Source organism: Phyllopteryx taeniolatus, chromosome 11, assembly GCF_024500385.1.
Source record: "Phyllopteryx taeniolatus isolate TA_2022b chromosome 11, UOR_Ptae_1.2, whole genome shotgun sequence".
Lineage (NCBI taxonomy): Eukaryota > Metazoa > Chordata > Actinopteri > Syngnathiformes > Syngnathidae > Phyllopteryx > Phyllopteryx taeniolatus.
The window spans coordinates 18,033,688-18,051,307 of NC_084512.1; the positions used below are offsets into that span (position 1 = coordinate 18,033,688).

The 17,620-nt window shown below is 41.6% G+C and overlaps 1 protein-coding gene across 24 annotated transcripts in view; it reads right to left on the reverse strand.

The window, feature by feature from the left end:
• kcnma1a (potassium large conductance calcium-activated channel, subfamily M, alpha member 1a) overlaps positions 1-17,620 on the reverse strand; it is a 191,139-nt gene that overhangs the window by 17,977 nt on the left and 155,542 nt on the right. For 10 of the 24 annotated variants that reach the window (XM_061790805.1, XM_061790808.1, XM_061790814.1 and 7 more), the window contains 4 exons: positions 14,410-14,503; positions 4,279-4,402; positions 2,889-3,113; positions 2,440-2,632 (listed from right to left, as the gene is read on the reverse strand). In XM_061790805.1, coding sequence (XP_061646789.1) covers positions 2,440-2,632; positions 2,889-3,113; positions 4,279-4,402; positions 14,410-14,503 — 636 coding nt within the window. Of the gene's footprint in view, positions 1-2,439; positions 2,633-2,888; positions 3,114-4,278; positions 4,406-14,409; positions 14,504-16,456; positions 16,805-17,620 lie in introns of all 24 variants that reach the window. The other 14 variants (XM_061790806.1, XM_061790803.1, XM_061790802.1 and 11 more) reach the window with 2 other exon arrangements.

A 17,620-nucleotide genomic window follows, 5' to 3' on the forward strand; every position in this document is an offset into this window, starting at 1 on the left:
TCTGTTGAGTACCGCAGAGAGTCATTGTCAGTGAGGGGAAAAAGACAAAATGAAGCTTGATGCTGCTGCTTTTAAAAGCTGTTACAAGCCTCTTCAACACGCGAGATGGTGAGCTGCGTGGAACAGCAAAGATTGCTTTACTTCTATGTTGTGCAATATGACACTGCAATATCTGTCATACAAAATATCACATACAATGCATTGACAGAGGCACTAAAGTTGCATGCAGGCAGCAAACCACCTTTGCCTTTCAAAACAGAACCCAGCGAAGCAGGATATTGACACGATGGTTTTTACACCCAGTTGCTTCAAGGGTTATATATGCGTTTCCCATTATGTGTTAGCAATAGCATTAAGCTAGCAGACTAGAGGGACTTCGACTAGTTTGTTTAGTTTGACAGTAAACTGGCATTAAACAGCTTGAAGCCTATTTTTGAAGAATTGTCCACTATTTGCCAAAGTGCTGCTTATTGTAAAGTGAGTTGAGTTCACTGCCACCACATGTGCTTATATCTCAATGTTGCACTCACAAGTTAAAAATAAATAAATACATAAATAAATAAATGAAAAATCTCCCTAATGACGGCTTGTATCTCGGGTCACTCGTATTTCAAAGCACCACTGCACGAGTGACACAGCATTCCGCAATCAAATAATTAGTTAGATATTTGCGGAACATCATCAGCTCCAGAGTTTGGTGTGTGTCTCATTCCTGCAAATTCAATCAACTCTGTTAAACTTTCTGTTTGAAACAGACCAGTGACAAGAAAGCCATCTTAAAGGGTGGTATGCGCCTTCGTACCCCTCATTCAAGTGAAGAATAGCAACCACCAAAAAAATGCAGCTTTATAAAGCTGCAGTATCAACCTGCCTACCTGTCCATGGAGCGATTGTATTTTTAATGCACATAACATCTCCTAGAGGCTGGCGCTGCCTTCAAGTGTTCGGCAGTATGTTATCACAGTCAAGTGGGATCTGGGTTACGTAGCCCCCACCCCTCATCCCTGTAGCCCCCCGGGCACGGCGATGCTCTGCGGTTGACTACAGGCTACAGCCGCCGTGAGAAGCTATCCCCCAGGAACGCGCTTGTTTACTTATTCATTTGCACCTTCTTGTTTTCAATTCCACAGACGGCGTGTCAATGGGAGCATCGCTCGGAGGAAGGAAGCCCCCAAAGCGTGACTATGATACAAGTGTCTGGGTATGTGTGTATTTCCTGATGTATGCATGAGTGCACTGCGGTAGTGTTCTCTAAAGTGAAGTATTTTTCACTGAAATGAGTGTTTGATATAAGACCCAATTATTGATGACAATGGGCTCCATCCATCGACCCTAGGAGAAGACATCGGCAAGTGGGTTTTCCATATTGGGGTGGCTTCCTGTGAATAGTGCTCCTCAGAGCTGTCCCCTCGCTGATTTACCTCTGCTTATTGTTGCTCAGCTGCAAGGCCATCGACAGCGCATCACTCACTCGAGACTGCAGGAATAACAGCATTGGCATTCTCCTAAAACATGTGCAAGTGCTCAGTACTAAAACCCTTCCGCTTTGATTTGTACTTACAACAGTAGCACTAAATATTCCCAATCTTGAGCCACGTCGTCTTTCAAGCTAATAATAAACTGTGAATTAGCGCTCTGTGGATGCGCGTGTGGACGGCATTGACCACGCTTGTGTCTGTGGCTGTGCCATCCATTCAGGAAGTCATCACTACTTGGTCGTGACTAATGAGCGGCAGCTGAGTCGCGCCACCCGGTGATTTGTACTTGCCGCTTAATGTTGATGAAGGCCCGATGGGAGGGCCAAATCGCGTGTTTGTTAGCGAACATCTACAATCTGTTCCAGACAAACCGCCAGACACGGGGAACAACATCAAAAATGACACCACCATGTTGATATCATTAAATAGTATTAGCGGGGAGGTTTAGCAGCTTGTAATCACCAGCAAACAAGATTGCAATGATTAGAAAATCATGCTCCGTGAACACTTTTCAAAAGGATCTTTAGTAATGCCAGTTCATAGATGACACTCAAAAAAACAATTAAGAGCATTGTGCATGATATGGAAACAATTTTACATCATCCTATTGGTTGGTTTATTTGATTGATTTGAATGTCCCAACATCTCGGTTGGGTTGTAAGTGTTACCGAGGGTTGGGTTTTAAGTACACTTTTATTTACACTTCATATTGTCTCTGTGAAATTATATCCCAAATTTCTCAATCAGTTATTATGCAGATAACTTTGTCATATATTGTTGGAAGCTTACTAATTGATTTTGTGTTTCAGTAGTGTGCTTTTTATAGTGCCTTTAAATATTGTCATGTTGACTGTCATCTTTCATCCCCTCAATTCTTTCTCTTTAAAAAAATCTTTGACTTCCCACAACCCTGTCCCCTTTGGGCACCAGTACACCCAGAGACTTAGAGGACGCTCCTTACCTTGGGAATTAGCCTGCAAGACCCCAATGCTGTCATCAAACTGCATAGACTTGATGTTGAGCGATGCCAAAATGCATTCTTTATCCTGCAGCGAAGCATCTTCGATATTGTTCTGATTGGCTGACAGTATTACGCACATGTCGCAGAGGTTGATGTTGACAGCCCTTAAATCTGCCCGACTTAATGGCGTCCCCTTTGGGGTGAGGCGGGAACACAGAGAGAGGGTGAGGGAAAGCGAGAGAGAAAGAGAAAGAGAAACAAATTGAAGAAGTGAGCAGCAGCGTTGAGCTGTGGTGAACAAGTTGACACGTTTTGAAATGAAGATGTTTCAAGCGCAGAGTGTTCTGGATCTTGTCACGGAACAATCATTCAATTAAAGTATAGGGATTGCATGTGAATGTTGCATTAAAAAAGCTACTCGTCCTTCTGAGATGGTGGGCTACACTCACAGGTAAGATGGAGACCTTGGGGAAGTTGTGTAGCGTCTCCCACTCTCGCCGCAGATAGTCCAGCGAGCCCACAAAAACAATGGGCTTGAGTTCATGATAATGGAAGTTGCTGGCTCTTAAAGGCATCACCAGGTTTCGCAGCCCCACTAAAGCGGACGTGACATCCCCAAATATACAGACCACCACATGGCCGCTCAGCACCGTCATGGAGGCTTCACTCCGGGTCTGCAGACACAAGAGGGGTGGGGAAAGAGCACAGAAAAAAACAATGAGGGGATGAACTACCAGATATATGTGCTGTGAATGGAAAAAAAGTGGCAGTTTAACATCAAAATAACAATTAGATTACCACTTATACATAAAAGTCATATTTTGCTTGATGGCCAAGAGTAACTGACTCAAGAGTCAGTTGCTGATGAACGCAGTTTGTAAGACTTTAGGCATCTTGGGCAAATATGAAGCGAGATCTTGATAAAAAAGTACAAAAGTTTTCATCAATTATGAAATTGTAACTGATACGGATGATAGCCATGCAAGTAATATCAGTAATATCTGTGCTCTACTGGTAGAAATGTACCTTCAAATTTTCAGGCATTACTGAAATAAGTACAATTGGGAATGATTGATCTTGAAGGATAAACAAATAATGTTTGAGATAGCAGTGTTCAAAGTACTGTTTATTCATTTACTGTATTGGTACTAACGTTATTACCACGGCATTTATTTACTCAACTACAGACTGGATGAGGCATTTATTTGACGTAATGAGCCTATTTGAGGGAGGGCACTTATTTACAGTGTAAGCGTGGAGCAAGACAGGCTAATGTCTGACAGAGAATGACACTTTTGTGTTCTATGTATGTGTCCGTTTTGTTTTGGTTCCAATCAATAATTGTAGTGTAGTTTGGAGGCGGCATTAATTGTTGACTACTTATGTTTCTGGACCGCCGCGTGTGATAAGATGCCACTGGCAAAAAAATATACATCTACTGGTTAAACTGTGGCAAATCCTGCGAATAATCCATAAAATGTTGTATGGGAATGAATGACAGGTCTTTCTGATGACACAAACTATCGATGGATACACCTAAATGCTTGCAAACTGCCCAGTTGCTGTGACATCGCAGCAAATGCATGCGTGGACGACTGCAACATCGTTACTTAAACCTATGTGCAGATATATAAAGAAAACCATAAACTCACCTTGAAGCAGAGAAGCAGAGAAAGAAATGTCAATACATATTAGTGAGACTGGATGACTTTACAAGTGTGAGGGGAAACTCCAGTCCGGAGTATACTTACTTTTAGTTTCTTTAATATTTTGTGTATAATGTGTTTTTTTATTTGTTTGTTTTTACAGCATACAGTCGTAAAACTTAGCTTTACTCACCAGGATGACTTTTTCGATGTCTTTTGACGGGCACCAGTGAAACATTCCGGTGGAGTCATACCTCTTCACATTCATGTCCATGTTTTCGATTTGTTCATTACCAGGTATTAGAAGAGGGTCGTGTCTACTGCAAAACAACAACAACATCAACAATAGATTCATGCAAGACCATTCTATTGATGATTTGTATAATGTCTTCAGAACCATCCCTAAAACATTCGATTGTACCTACAATAGTTGATTGTGTGAATGCTGGAACTGAAGCATTCACACTGATGCTTTTATGCACCAAAAATGTTTATTCAAACAAGCATTCGTGCCCAGAACCACACCGTATTCAACACAAGTTCTAAAGCAAGATGCTTACAAACGACAACAATGGAGTAGAGCGAGGGTCTCCTGTACTATTTGGCATGTGACTTTTCGAACAGTGAGGGCTCTGAAGTTAGGTTACTGTATCTGTGGTTAATTTTTGTCACTTCTATCCCTGTACAGTGGAACCTCGGTTGTTGTGATTAATCTGTTCCAGAAAGTTTGACTAAAACTAAGTGGTACGGAAACCAAAGCAATATTTCCCATAGGAAATAATGTAAACCCAATTATTCCATTCCAGAGTCAAGAATCTAGACACCCAAAAATATTAACAAAATTAACAGTCTTTGTAATTGTAACCAAGAGTTAGTCAGTTACTTTTATGAAATCATCAGTAAGAATTTCAACAATACTAGCACTCTGTTTGCTGTGCTTGACAAGTTCACCCCCGCCCCCTCCCCAAATCAGATAGCTCCAGAACTCCTAAAAGCTGATAAATGCAATGAATTTGCTTGTTATTTTAGTGAAAAAATACAATCCATTAGGTTAAATAGCACAAATCAGCAAAATTATACTACAGCTGAAGCCACCCAGGAAAAACTCTATTACCATGTCAGAATTGGATACAGACCAAAAAACTGTAGAGAAAACGGTTCAGCAGCTGAAACCATCAACTGTCTTGCTGTCTTGACTCAATACCATCTGACTTTTTCAAAGCTATTGCGAAGTCTGTGTTAGCTGCTTTGCAGCAAATAATTAATTGCTCACTTCAATTAAGGCGAGTTTCCTAAAGCTCTTAAAGTAGTTGCCATTAAGCCTCTTCAAAAAATAGAACGCTGGACGCTTCCATGTTAGTAAGCTATAGACCCCTCTCAAATCTCCCTTTCATAGACAAGATTGTTGAGAAAGTTATTTTTAATCAAGTCAGTAATTTCTTGAACATAAATTGGCTTTTTGACAAATTTCAATCAAGTTTCCGAACGCATCACAGTATAGAATCTGCTCTTATTAAAGTGCTAAATTATATAAGGTTAAATATTTTATTTTCGAGGTCTAACTTTTGACAGGATTTGTTATCGTGATGTTGCATGGGTGTTGCCAATTAGAACGGGAAGGCCTTGAGTCGTTAATAAAAGCTAGCGTTGTGTAATACGCCTTGCCGTCGGTTGAACCTTCTTTACACAATTTAGGAAATTCTTTGGCTGAATGCGCATCAATACTGTGAAATATTTTTTTGTACGAAAACCGAGTAGAGTCAAAACTGGGACACATTTTGGATATAAAATTCAGTGAAAACCAAATCTGATGAAAACTAGGACATACGAAAACCAAGGTTCCACTCAAATGTTACAATTTTACATCACTCATATTGTATAGCTATCGTAACCAGGTTTTGCCAGAGGAAACACTTCACTCGTAAGTACGTGCAGTGTACTGTAGTGTAAAAGTTGCATAACCAATCAGTCGAATGAATGGAATCTCATTTCCTATGCTGCTCACAACCCCTAGGGGGCATGCTTGTGTGGTGTTTGGGGACTGCTATGATATGCTGTGATCTATTAATCAGCGTTAGATTCTTCATTTCTTTTGTTGGCACTCTGGCTCAGCGACAGGGTTTCTCGACGCAGACACGCAATTTCTACTTCTGGTCCTTGATGTCAAGTCATCAGGAAGCTCAAAGGCGCAGGCAGGCAGGCGCTCGCTCCCTCGCTCACAGCGGCAGCGAGAAGAGCAGCAAGACTTCAACGTTAGAGAGTGACACGCCGCACAACACAGCGCCAATTACCAGCTTTTAGCCTCTTTTTCCCGCTCCTGACGCCACACCATGCAAACAGTAAAAGGCGCCAACAGGCTCCAACTTTAAATATTTCAAGCGTTTGCCCAATCAAATTCCACCTCCCCAACTGACGGCCATGAATGTTTTAGCAGCGTGTCACAAGCATGCGGGCTAATCCACAGCAATGGGCCGCTGAGTTTTATCCAGTGTAACACTGACCATGAAAGGGTTCCTGTCAGTCCCGCTTTAACGCCGCTCCTGCTCTTGCGTTTATTCTACAAGACGTCTTCTCACAGTTGCTACAAAGACAATCCAGACATTTTGATCCACAACACTGACTCGGGATATAGAGCAGAAACAAAGCATACAGCTCTACTGCATAATAATACATTTTTTTTTCTATTGACAATTCTCAATACTCTTGGGAGTCAGCCATGGAATATTTTGTGCCATTCATATTTATTTATTTTTGAAATTTACCTAGCCATTTTGGCTGTGTCGAATTTGCCAGTGGATATTCATATTTGAAAATGTTTGGAATTGTCATCTGTAGCCCTTAAATTAACCTAAAATGGCTGAGCTCCAAAAACCAAGCAACAACAAAAAATACCTAATTGAAAACTATCAAAAATGCCATTTTTGATCCCAGATTTTCAGTGTTCCCAACATACTCGCAGAACTCTTATTTGCTGAAAAAGTCACTATTTGAGCTCAGGCCAAAGCACCACTTGATATAAAAGCACTGTTCTGGTGCGATCTTGTGGCATTTTGGTGCCAAGGAACTATGATGAAGTGATTTACAGAGCTTCATGTAGGGCTTTGTCGCCATTTTGTAGCATCTATAAGCAATTATAAACCTTTTTGGTGGCGGGTATCAATTAGTTGCAGATTTTCGCTATTTGTGGCAGGACCATGTCCCAATCCCTCATGAATAGCGGGGGAACACTGTATGTTAAACTAAAGCAATCCTCAATGTTAAGATTTCAGTTTGGACAATTAGATTTACAGTTTTTGTTTTTTATATTTGTCCATCAGATGAACTTTTCTCTATTCAAAGTATGTGGCAAAATTTCACACGTTTTACTCTTTTTTTGCAAGGGTGCCTTGCCACTGAAATATGATAAGGTGTCGCTATTGATTGTGTATAATGGTGTGTAAGTAAAAAAATAAAGTTGGTGTGCATGTGTGCGTCGGCTCTGAGTTATAAAGTAATTCAATAATGAAGGGTTAAAATCCCCTAAATACAATGAATATTTGATAATGTATATTTCAGGCTGAAGTTTTTCAATATTCATCGACTGTATATACTGTATATTCAACTCAATGGGGAAGTGAAGACATAAATTTGTAGAATAGGGGGAAACAGCTCGGGAATTTGACATACATCTCTCTCAGTATCCTCACTCCCGCGATCACCCATCAGCACTGTCATTCACTGACAAAGCTTTGATGGTGATGCTTTCTTCACTTTACGTTTGGGTTGCAGAAAAGTAGCAAAAAAAGAAGAAAAAAAAAGCTGTCAATTAGCCACCCGCCACACTGCTTCCCTCTATCAGTTAGTGCAGGTGATGATAACACTGACAGCATTTAGTGTTTTTACACTCAGCCTGAATCTTTCATTTGGAGCCGCGCATTGCGCCAATCAACCTCCGCTGCCGTCACTTCAATCTGCTCGGCATCGCTCGCCTCCTCACTGGGGCTGACTGGCGCATGCCTCCACCTCCCTCTCTCCGCTCTCTCTCTCTCCCTGTGTGTCAAGACAGCTATCTTTCACCCAGCTGTCAGCGCTGTGACTGGCAGCCTGTCACTGACGCCACACACCTCCTCATCATCCTCCCCTCTGCCTTCTCCCTGCCTCAGCTTGAACCTTCCACCAGGCTCAGGCAGAGCAGACAGCGGTGCCACGCCCAGGGGATATCAGCTCCAGATGACACTGTTTTTGCGATTTGGATGTGCGACGTCACTCACGGCCCCGTCACAAATGTTCACGAAGATGGTGTTAATGCCACGGTGACAATGCACACCTCATTAGCAAGGTGACACATTGAATAGGTTTCTGGGAAATGAATAACGGCAACATGGCCAGGTCAACTCAAATGTGACGAATATATGTTTTTAAATGTGAGAGCAGAGACTTATCCATCCATCCATTTTCTGTACCGCTTAATGTCACTAAGGTCGCGAGTGGGCTGGAGCCTATAGCAGCTGACTTTGGGCAAGAGACCGGGCACGCTTTAGCCAATCGCAGGGCACATACAGTGTGGACAAACAATCACATTCACACTAAGGACAATTTAAAATCTTCACTGAACCTAACTCGCATGGTTTTGGAATGTGGGAGGAAGCCGGAATACCTGGAGACAACACCACCATGCTGCCTAGGCAGAGAATTAAGAGAGTTTAAATTAAGGCCTCCACCAAAGATGTTCTATGTTTTAAAAGTTTTCAAGTTAAGGCAAACAAAAAATACAGGGTTCTTATGCATGTTTGAAACTTATGAAAGTGCTTAAATGTTCATGTTGACTATTTAGGTGTGAAAGGAAGGTGAATTTTCTCGTTTTGTAAGTTTACATTTCATGTTGTGATTTTAGGTTTGAATAATGTTTACATTTTGTTTTAGACTTGAAAAGGGACAGAATTTTTACATGACGTTCTTGGGTTTGAAAAGTGAATGAAATTCCATGTTGTATTTGTAGGTGTGAAAACTGCTTAAATTTTGGACAGAGTGCTAAAAATTTAAAGCATTCTACCACATTGGGAAAGCGATAGAAAGTGCTAGAATGTTCATGTTTTGTTCGTTTGAACGATCATGTTGTGTTTTTAGATTTAGTGCTTGAATTTTCCTGTTTTAGGTGATAAACATGCTTTTATTTTTAGGCTTGAAAAGGGCTTGGATGTTCATATTATGCATGTTAGAATTTCCATGTTGTGGTTTTTAGGGTTGAAAAGATTGAAAAGTAGAATTGCTATGCTGTACTTATAGGTGTGAAAAGTGCTTCAATTGTGGACAAAGTGGGGGGGGGGGGGAATTCAAGCATTCTACAATGTGGGGAAGGTGATGGAAATTGCTTGATTTTAATGTTTTCTGTTTGAATGTTTTTTAGGTTTGACAATTGCTTGAATTGTCATGTTGTGTTGTGAGGTAAGCGGCACGGTGAACGCCTCGTTAGAGCGTCTGCCTCACAGTTCTGAGGACCGGGGTTCAATCATCGGCCCCGCCTGTGTGGAGTTTGCATGTTATCCCCGTGCCTGCGTGCGTTTTCTCCGGGCACTCCGGTTTCCTCCCACATCCCAAAAACATGCATGGTAGGTTAATTGAAGTCTCTAAATTGCCCCAAGGTGTGAATGTGAGTGCGAATGGTTGTTCATTTATATGTGCCCTGCGATTGGCTGGCAACCAGTTCAGGGGGTACCCCGCCTCCTCCTCGATGATAGCTGGGATAGGCTCCAGCATTCCCGTGACCCTTGTGAGGATAAGCGGCTCAGAAAATGGATGGATGGATGTTGTGAGGTATGAAAAGTGCTCATGTGTTTTGAGGTTTAAAATGGCTTGTTTTTTTCCATGTTTTGCATGTTTGAATTTTCAAGTTGCCAAATTGCTTGAATTCTAATGCTGGGTTTTTAAGTTTAAAACCTTAATTTTTAATTTTGTGTTTTGAGATTTGATAAGGGCTAGATAGCATTTTCATGGTCCCTTTAAGGTCTGAAAATTGCACGGTTTTTGGACAAAGACCTTCAAAGTTCAAGCGTTCTATCATTCTTCTATCAGCTATCACCATGTTCCCACTGCCAAACTCAAATGCAGTTTTTGTTATATCCAAATTGATTTTATCTGGTCTGAACACACACACACACACACACGTATATATGTATGTATATATATATATATATATATATATATATATATATATATATATATAATATAGTGTGGATGCAGAAAATCCAATGTGTTCATTTTCAAATGAGCGGTGAGTACATACTGTAAAAGCTTAGGATCCGTATTGAGTTACAAATCTGATTTGCCTGATCCAAATTAAGATTGTATGACCTTGGGGGATATATGCTATCACTCTAGTTCAAGTAGTTTTTGCCCTAAGAAATAAGTCTTTTGGCAATGCATCTATTTTCATTGTTTTTCCCTTGCTGAACACAATATTTCATGAGAGAGGGATTTATTTAGGACAAGTATTTCCTTTATAGTATGTCTCCCCCCAGTGTCTTACCACAATCTCCCTCCATTCTTCAGCATGTATTTCAAACAGTTGAGTTATTCCAGTGCAACACTCTGCAGTCACAAACTGGGGATTGGTTTGCTGCTCCCCCAATGCCTCCCTGCCAGACTACGAAGGCAGCCTCATACTTTGAAAATTTTCCCCATCATGCAAACTGACAAAGGCGTGCTTTTCAAAAGCCCACAGCCAATCTGTTGATCATTATTTATTTACAAAGGCCTTGGGGCGGCGAGTCCTGTAAAAACCATACTGGCTACGTATGCTCGCTCTCTTGCTGCATCCCACCGCCACTCCTCCTCTTTCCTTGCTTGTAGAGTAAAGCATCCCTAAGGCTACCTCAGACAATCACTTTTCATTGTGCATAAAACCCACCTTGTAAAGCACAACTGTTTAATATAAATGCTGTTATATGTTGACAGGGGCAGCTGTGGGAAAGGGGGTTGTTTGGGCTGTGATGGGTAATTTGATGCTGTGCTGTGGGCTAAGACTTGGAGAAAACATCGACACCTATAACAGAGGACCTGTCATGACAGTACCCAAGAGCCTTCAGAACACCGACGCATCCCTAAAGCAGAGAAAACTTTAACGCTGCTTTGAAGCCGCTTCCAAACTGAGAAAGTAACTTGCGCGAATGATTATCGCGGCGAGATCAAAGCCAAGAGGCATATCGTATATTACATGGCAAAAGGGGACCATCTTTAAAGCCAAAGAGGAAGACAAATAAAGGGTTTAGTGCTTAAATTTAGGCAAACTAAACAAACTTTGCTGGAAACCTGCCAGGCTAAAGTTGTTTTTGTACCAGCCTTCTCCCTCTAAGCAAGGGCATCTCAAACGATACTGTCTGAAGGCTACCACTCTTGTGTTTGCCTAATGGTTTTGGCAAGTGTGGCGGCTTATTAAGTGCTTGTTTAATGGAGAACTGAGGGGGAGGTGCACAAGTACGCTAGATTTAAAAAAAAAAAAACATATAGATTTGCCAGTGCAGTGGGAGGGATGGTGCCTAAGGGTGGAAAACCTACAAGACAACTTGGTCCAAAGTAAAATGTAAGGAAAATAAAACCGCAGCAATAATTCTTGATTTGAGGTATAACTTTAACAAAACCCAACTATTGTAGGACTTTATTGCAACAAATGGAGAGTTGTTTAAAAAAATATTTTGATTATTTTATTTAATACGAGCGAGTGGCCCCAAAGGTGGCAATGTGGGAAAATTACTGTAATTGGTTGTATTATTTCCTCATATAGTGGCCGGGGGTATTTATTTACTCAACTGGAGAGGATGGAAAGAGGCAATTAGTGGAGGAGACACATTTCGAAATACTTTACACAATATTATGTGCACTTTTTTTCATCAGTAAATGATAATAATTGGTTAAAATAACAAATTAAGTTTGCTCATGAGTGACACTGAACAAAATGAAAAGGACGCTTATGGACTCTAAATGACGCAAAAACGGCAAGAATTGAGGCAGACGGCAGGTGGAACTAATCAATGGCGCAGTTCTCCAGAACGTAAACATGGACGCATTGTGGAGCGACCACCTAACGGTCTACTGAAACGCTAATCACAGTTGCTATCTCCACATAACGCAAGATGATTTTACATACAGTTTTCAGACTTGAATTCACAGTTCAATTTATCTGAGAGGCGTGTCAGTAGCTGCTGCTGTGTTGGCTAGCAACAGGGTTCAAATGGGCTCTGCAGTTGACAATTTAATGTCCGTGGGTATAATTGGGACACGGTGTCTAATGGAGGGGTGGACACTATTTCAGCAAATACAGTAAAGTGGAACATTGGTTTTTGTACGATTTGGTTTTTGTCTAAATTTTGTCCCGGTTTTCGTACATCTGCTCGGTTTTCGTACAAAAAAAAAGTGACTCCTCAATATGCGTTCTTCCAAAGCATTTAAACGTAGTACAAGTAGTGTATAAATGGTTCAACAGACAGCAAGCAGTATTCCACAATGAGAGCTTTTATTGACAACTGAAGGCAGTAACCCCCCCCAGTCTGCTCTACAACACTTGTGTAACACATCCTGTCAAAAGTCAGACCTTCAAAATAAAAGCACTCAGTATAATAACACAGTTTTACCACACTTTGCTGGACCAAATGGTGTCCTTTTTTTTTTTTTTTTTTTACAGTTGCACTCAATTAAAAAAAGAAGAGAATAAAAAGCACAAAATAGTTTGAGTGCAACTCTACACAAGCCACCATAGGGCCAAATAAAATGTGGTGAAATTGTGCATATACTGGCATGTTTTTATTTTAAAGGCCAATGTTGCCCCAACTTGTCCGAGACCAAGAGGCTTGTTATTGCCTTGCGTTTTTAAAGAAATGCTTTCAGTGTGGAATACACCTTGCCGTCTGTGGAACCCTTTTTAATATAACAGAAAGTTCTGAGTCCCAGCCATGAAGCCATAAAGAAAGAGAGAAAAATGATACAATTCGGAACTCGGAAATGGCTGCCCTCTCTCCCCTCCTCGCTGTATACGCCATCAAGTTTTCAAAAAAGGTAAAAATTATGTTAAATGTTCATTGAGACACTTCGTTAGTTGTTTATATTTATTTCATACTGTATTTGCATGTAAAGCTATAAATATTCGCCATAAAATGTATTTGTAGTTCATATTTCTGGGTGTCTGGAACGGATTAATTGGATTTATATTATTTCTTATGGGAAATATTGCTTTGGATTTCGTACAATTCGGTTTTAGTCCGACTTTCTGGAACGGATTAATCCTGAAAACCGTAAATGCCTATCAAAGACTGTAATTGTTTTTATTTAGTGAGATTAAAGGAATAACATAGCTCAATAATATTCCTTTATGAAATGACCACCTTGCTTCCCAATTCTGCCCTGTAGTGGTTGGGAACACCACTGTAAAATACAACCACAATATTAAACGCATTGCAGAGGGGGAATTTATCTGTGACAGTGACTCTGAGCTTTGTTATCTTTGTAGATGCACACTTTTGTTATTAGTATTATTATTTTATAGTAATTTTAGTACTGGGTCTCATTCAATTGTGCAGAGTGTATACAGCACTTTTATTAATACTGACAACTTGTCCAATGTCTTGAACCATACACTCTCACCTCAAATTCATTAAGATAGAGCCAGCATAGCTATGAGTGTTCCTGTCCTGTTAGATCTTCGCCACCGTGGCCTCTCTGTGTTTTTCCGCGCTGTCATTAGGCTAACCCCCGCCTTGTAGCATGAATACCTTAGCCCCTTTTATCTTTCAAAATCAATTAAGAGCAATTTCATAGCACAAGACAGGATAAAAGGAAGGTAATATTTGAATTCATATTTGATGGCGGTGATACAGCTCGCATATGGCCATTAAGTACCAGAAACAGTACTCACAAGAGTTCCCACAATAGAGAAGTAGCCTCGGGGCAAAGTAACTATGCAGGTTCTTCTGATTGGCCGCCGGTGTCATTAGTGTCAGCATTGTTTAAGGGCTACATGTAGACCCGACCGTAGGAGGTGACAGCTGGGAGTTTAAAGGCAGCCAAGGGGGACTTGTGCATTTCAAACGACTCCTTGTTGGCGTCTTTTTGTGACAGAAATATTATTTCAGCTCTGTCATTAACAGCTGACAGCGTGCCAGCCTAAACAGCCTCAGCCTAACAGGGCACCTTTCTCTTCCTCTTCTGTGCCCCCATCCCTACCAACCATCCAAACGCCCACCATCAGCAGCATCACCTCTGAAGTGTCTGCTGTCTCTCCATCCCCCCCTCCACTCCCCTGCATCTGTCTTCCTCCCTGTTTGAAGGCGGTGAGGCGAATGCAAGCGTTTCGTACCTCATCATTTTGGGAGAGCAGTTGGGCGAGTTCCGCATCCCTCCGTTGCGCTGCTTTTTTTTCGGTGAGAGCGCTGACGGATGCTCGTCTTCGACTGCAAACACACGCACACAGTGTCAGAACAGAGACAGAGACGGATGGGGAAGTGAGCTGGACCTGACATGAAAATAAACAAATAAACCGTCAACACTCAATCATAGCAAACACAACAAAAGTGAACAGAAACAAAGCACAAATTAATAACTTGAAGAAAACCAAGATAGATCATTAGTAATGGGGGAATCTTTAAGGCAGGAGACAACCTCGGAGAAAAACCAACTGATGACATGAAAATAACGAAGGGACGTTGGGCCTGCAGTTCTTCTTTTGTTTTGTTTTTTCATTACTGCATTCTTTATGTACATCTGGCAAGTTGCACAGGCGTTATTGGATACGCTAGCAGTCTGCATCAGAGTGACAATGCCTACCTACGCCATTAATTGCCATGTGATGGTAAAGATTGTCTTTGTCAGTGGGTCGTGGGCAAAAGCAAGGATAATGAGATACAGTAAATAGAGGTTATGGAGATGGATCTTATGGTGGCTCGATTTTGGAACTCTTACTAAAAAGCCTATCCGGCCCATTACTCCAGTTCTAGCGCAGAAAATGGCTCTTCTACTGGTCTACCTCCATGCCAAGAGAACACTCCACACACATTATGAAGGACACGCTAACAGGAGGGATGAATTAGTGAGCTCGACATGTCAGAAGCGGCTAGTAAGGACAAATAACCCTCCAGCAGACGAAGGTCAGGACTAGCTTGGAAATTAATGATCCGTGTAAGATTAAATATTCAATTTTGGGGGGTTGACACTTTGGTCGTAAGCACTTTGCAAGAGTTTCCCAGACTGAAAGGACAAGGAAGAGCAGCCGGAGTGAGGTCACTAGTCTGATCTTCGGTACTGTCTGCGTTTAAGACCTTCGACGAGACACTTAGACACTCTTCTGGCCGCACCACTGCACACCTGTATTAGTCCTTTTGTTACAAATCAATAACACCACGTGATATTAGTGCAAATCAGAGGACACAAAGAAAGCATGGCAATTCCACACAAAAAAGAGGAATCTCACACCATTTCTAACTCTGCTAATGACAGATTACATTGTCTTTTTTTTATTTTTTTATTTTATTTTGTGTCATCTGTTGCTGCTAATTTCACATCACCTTTCCACTTGTTAACCATCAAGGTAGTGTAGTCAATTAGGCTGGACCACACAAAAATATATCAACCTAGTACATACTAAGAGGGCAGGATGAAATGCTTGTTGCAAAAAGGTTACAATGGGTAGTCGTAATGGATTCCACTAGTTGGAAGCACCCAGCAGGGGGCACAGTTATTTCGGGCCCAACTAGTTTGCTCAAACAGAGGGTTAACAGGAAGATTGAAACATTTTGTCTGGGATCATTTTGAACTGTAAATACCTACAACCCAAAGTGAATGGAGTTGGGTTCCCCGAGCTGGCCAAGTTAGCATCTTACTATGTCTGCATCCCCTCTAGCTCATACTTCTCAAGAAAAATCAATAAGCTGGAGTTACTTTATTTTTGGCTTGTGCAAAGTTAAGCTCTGAGCCTCAGGCTACACTTTTGTTTTCCACCTATACTTTGTGCCAATCTGATGGTTTTCTTTCATGTAAACAAGGTTGGAATAAAAATTATTCTATAGTGAGCGAAAAAGAAACATCTAAAAAAAAAATTGGATAAATGTTCATTTTCCCAAACAGCAATCAAGGACAGTTCTTCGACTGCCCATCCCTAGTACGTAGCAAATAGTAACATGTAATGTCAAATGTAGTTCAACACCCAAAGCTCAGTCTCCAAGCTACGGGCTACTCACAACCCCTCAGCCTGATTGCTGCTAAGACAGCACCATCCACTGCACTGGCAGGCAAATTCGTGCAAAGAAGCGAGGAGGACAGGAAGAGCAGCCCTGGCAGAGTGAACCAGCATGCAGCAAACAGCACAGGCAGGCTACTGACTGATGCATCCCGCTAAGGGGGCAACCTACAGTGGCTACTGTGACTGTGCAGCATGGCATTACTGGGGTGGTAGCGGTATTTCACCGGCAGACTGCGGGCCCGGTTCAGCCGACTCTCCGCCAAGGATCTGGCGTCTTCTGGCACCGATATACTGAGGCGCAGTTTGGAATGGCGAGCCGCAGGCGCCGGCCCCGTGGGAAGCAGGCTTCCTTTACGGTTATTAACAAGGGGGATGTTGATGGCGCCTGGCTTAACCAAGGCGTCCTGGTTGCTTTGCAGGGCGTTGTGCGAGAAAGCGTTTGAGGTGATGGCAGTGGGAGGGCAGCCGCTGGTTTTAACGGATCGGTTTTGAAAAGACGGTCTAACGTCATCCATTACTGTCAAACAATGAAGAATACAAAGTGTAAGAAAAGCTGGTAGGAATGCTTTTACATAAGCTATTATAAATGAACACATTTACAGTACTTAGTCATGTAACCATATTGTTTAATCAGGGATTTCAGAGAAAAGTCAATTAATAAGAAATAATAAAAAGAGTTTAATTATCTGACAAGGCTCATCTTGTGCCTAAGAATAAAGAATAACTGCTGACGTACAGGGGATTTATTTCAGTTTTTAAAAGTGAAAATAAACATACAATAAAAGCACGATGACTTGTTATTTCACATCCCTTATCATCTTGTCGTCCGCCTGCAAGTGACGACATTTACTTTGCATTTGTGATAAACAATAACTCATTACAAAGACCTTCGTTGGAACAAAGCACAGGAGAAACGCAGCTTGGCTTAAGCCAGTCGAATCCTTTCAGATGTTTTGTCATGTTAACACACACAACGTCAACTAATAATTTATGATAGCACTCATCTAAAACATTTAAACATTAGAAAGGGTTCGCTTTGGATTAAAATTAGGCGCAGCTTCAGTCTCCCTTGTGTCTCTTGTGGCATCCTGTTTGCTTAATATGACAATAAATTGTCACACACGCAACACACAATCGCATGTAATCGCAAGGGGTCAAGGCTCTCGACAGGAAAGCCAGGCTGGGAGACGAGTCAAATCTGTGCTTGTAAAGTTGGCCGGGAGAGGCCTTTTCCTGCCTTGGGTGGGAGGGTGGCTGGTTGGTCCTTTTGGAGGACAGAGCATGCTTGGGTGGCCCCGGGCGATAAACAGACGTTTATCCCAGCAGTCAGCTG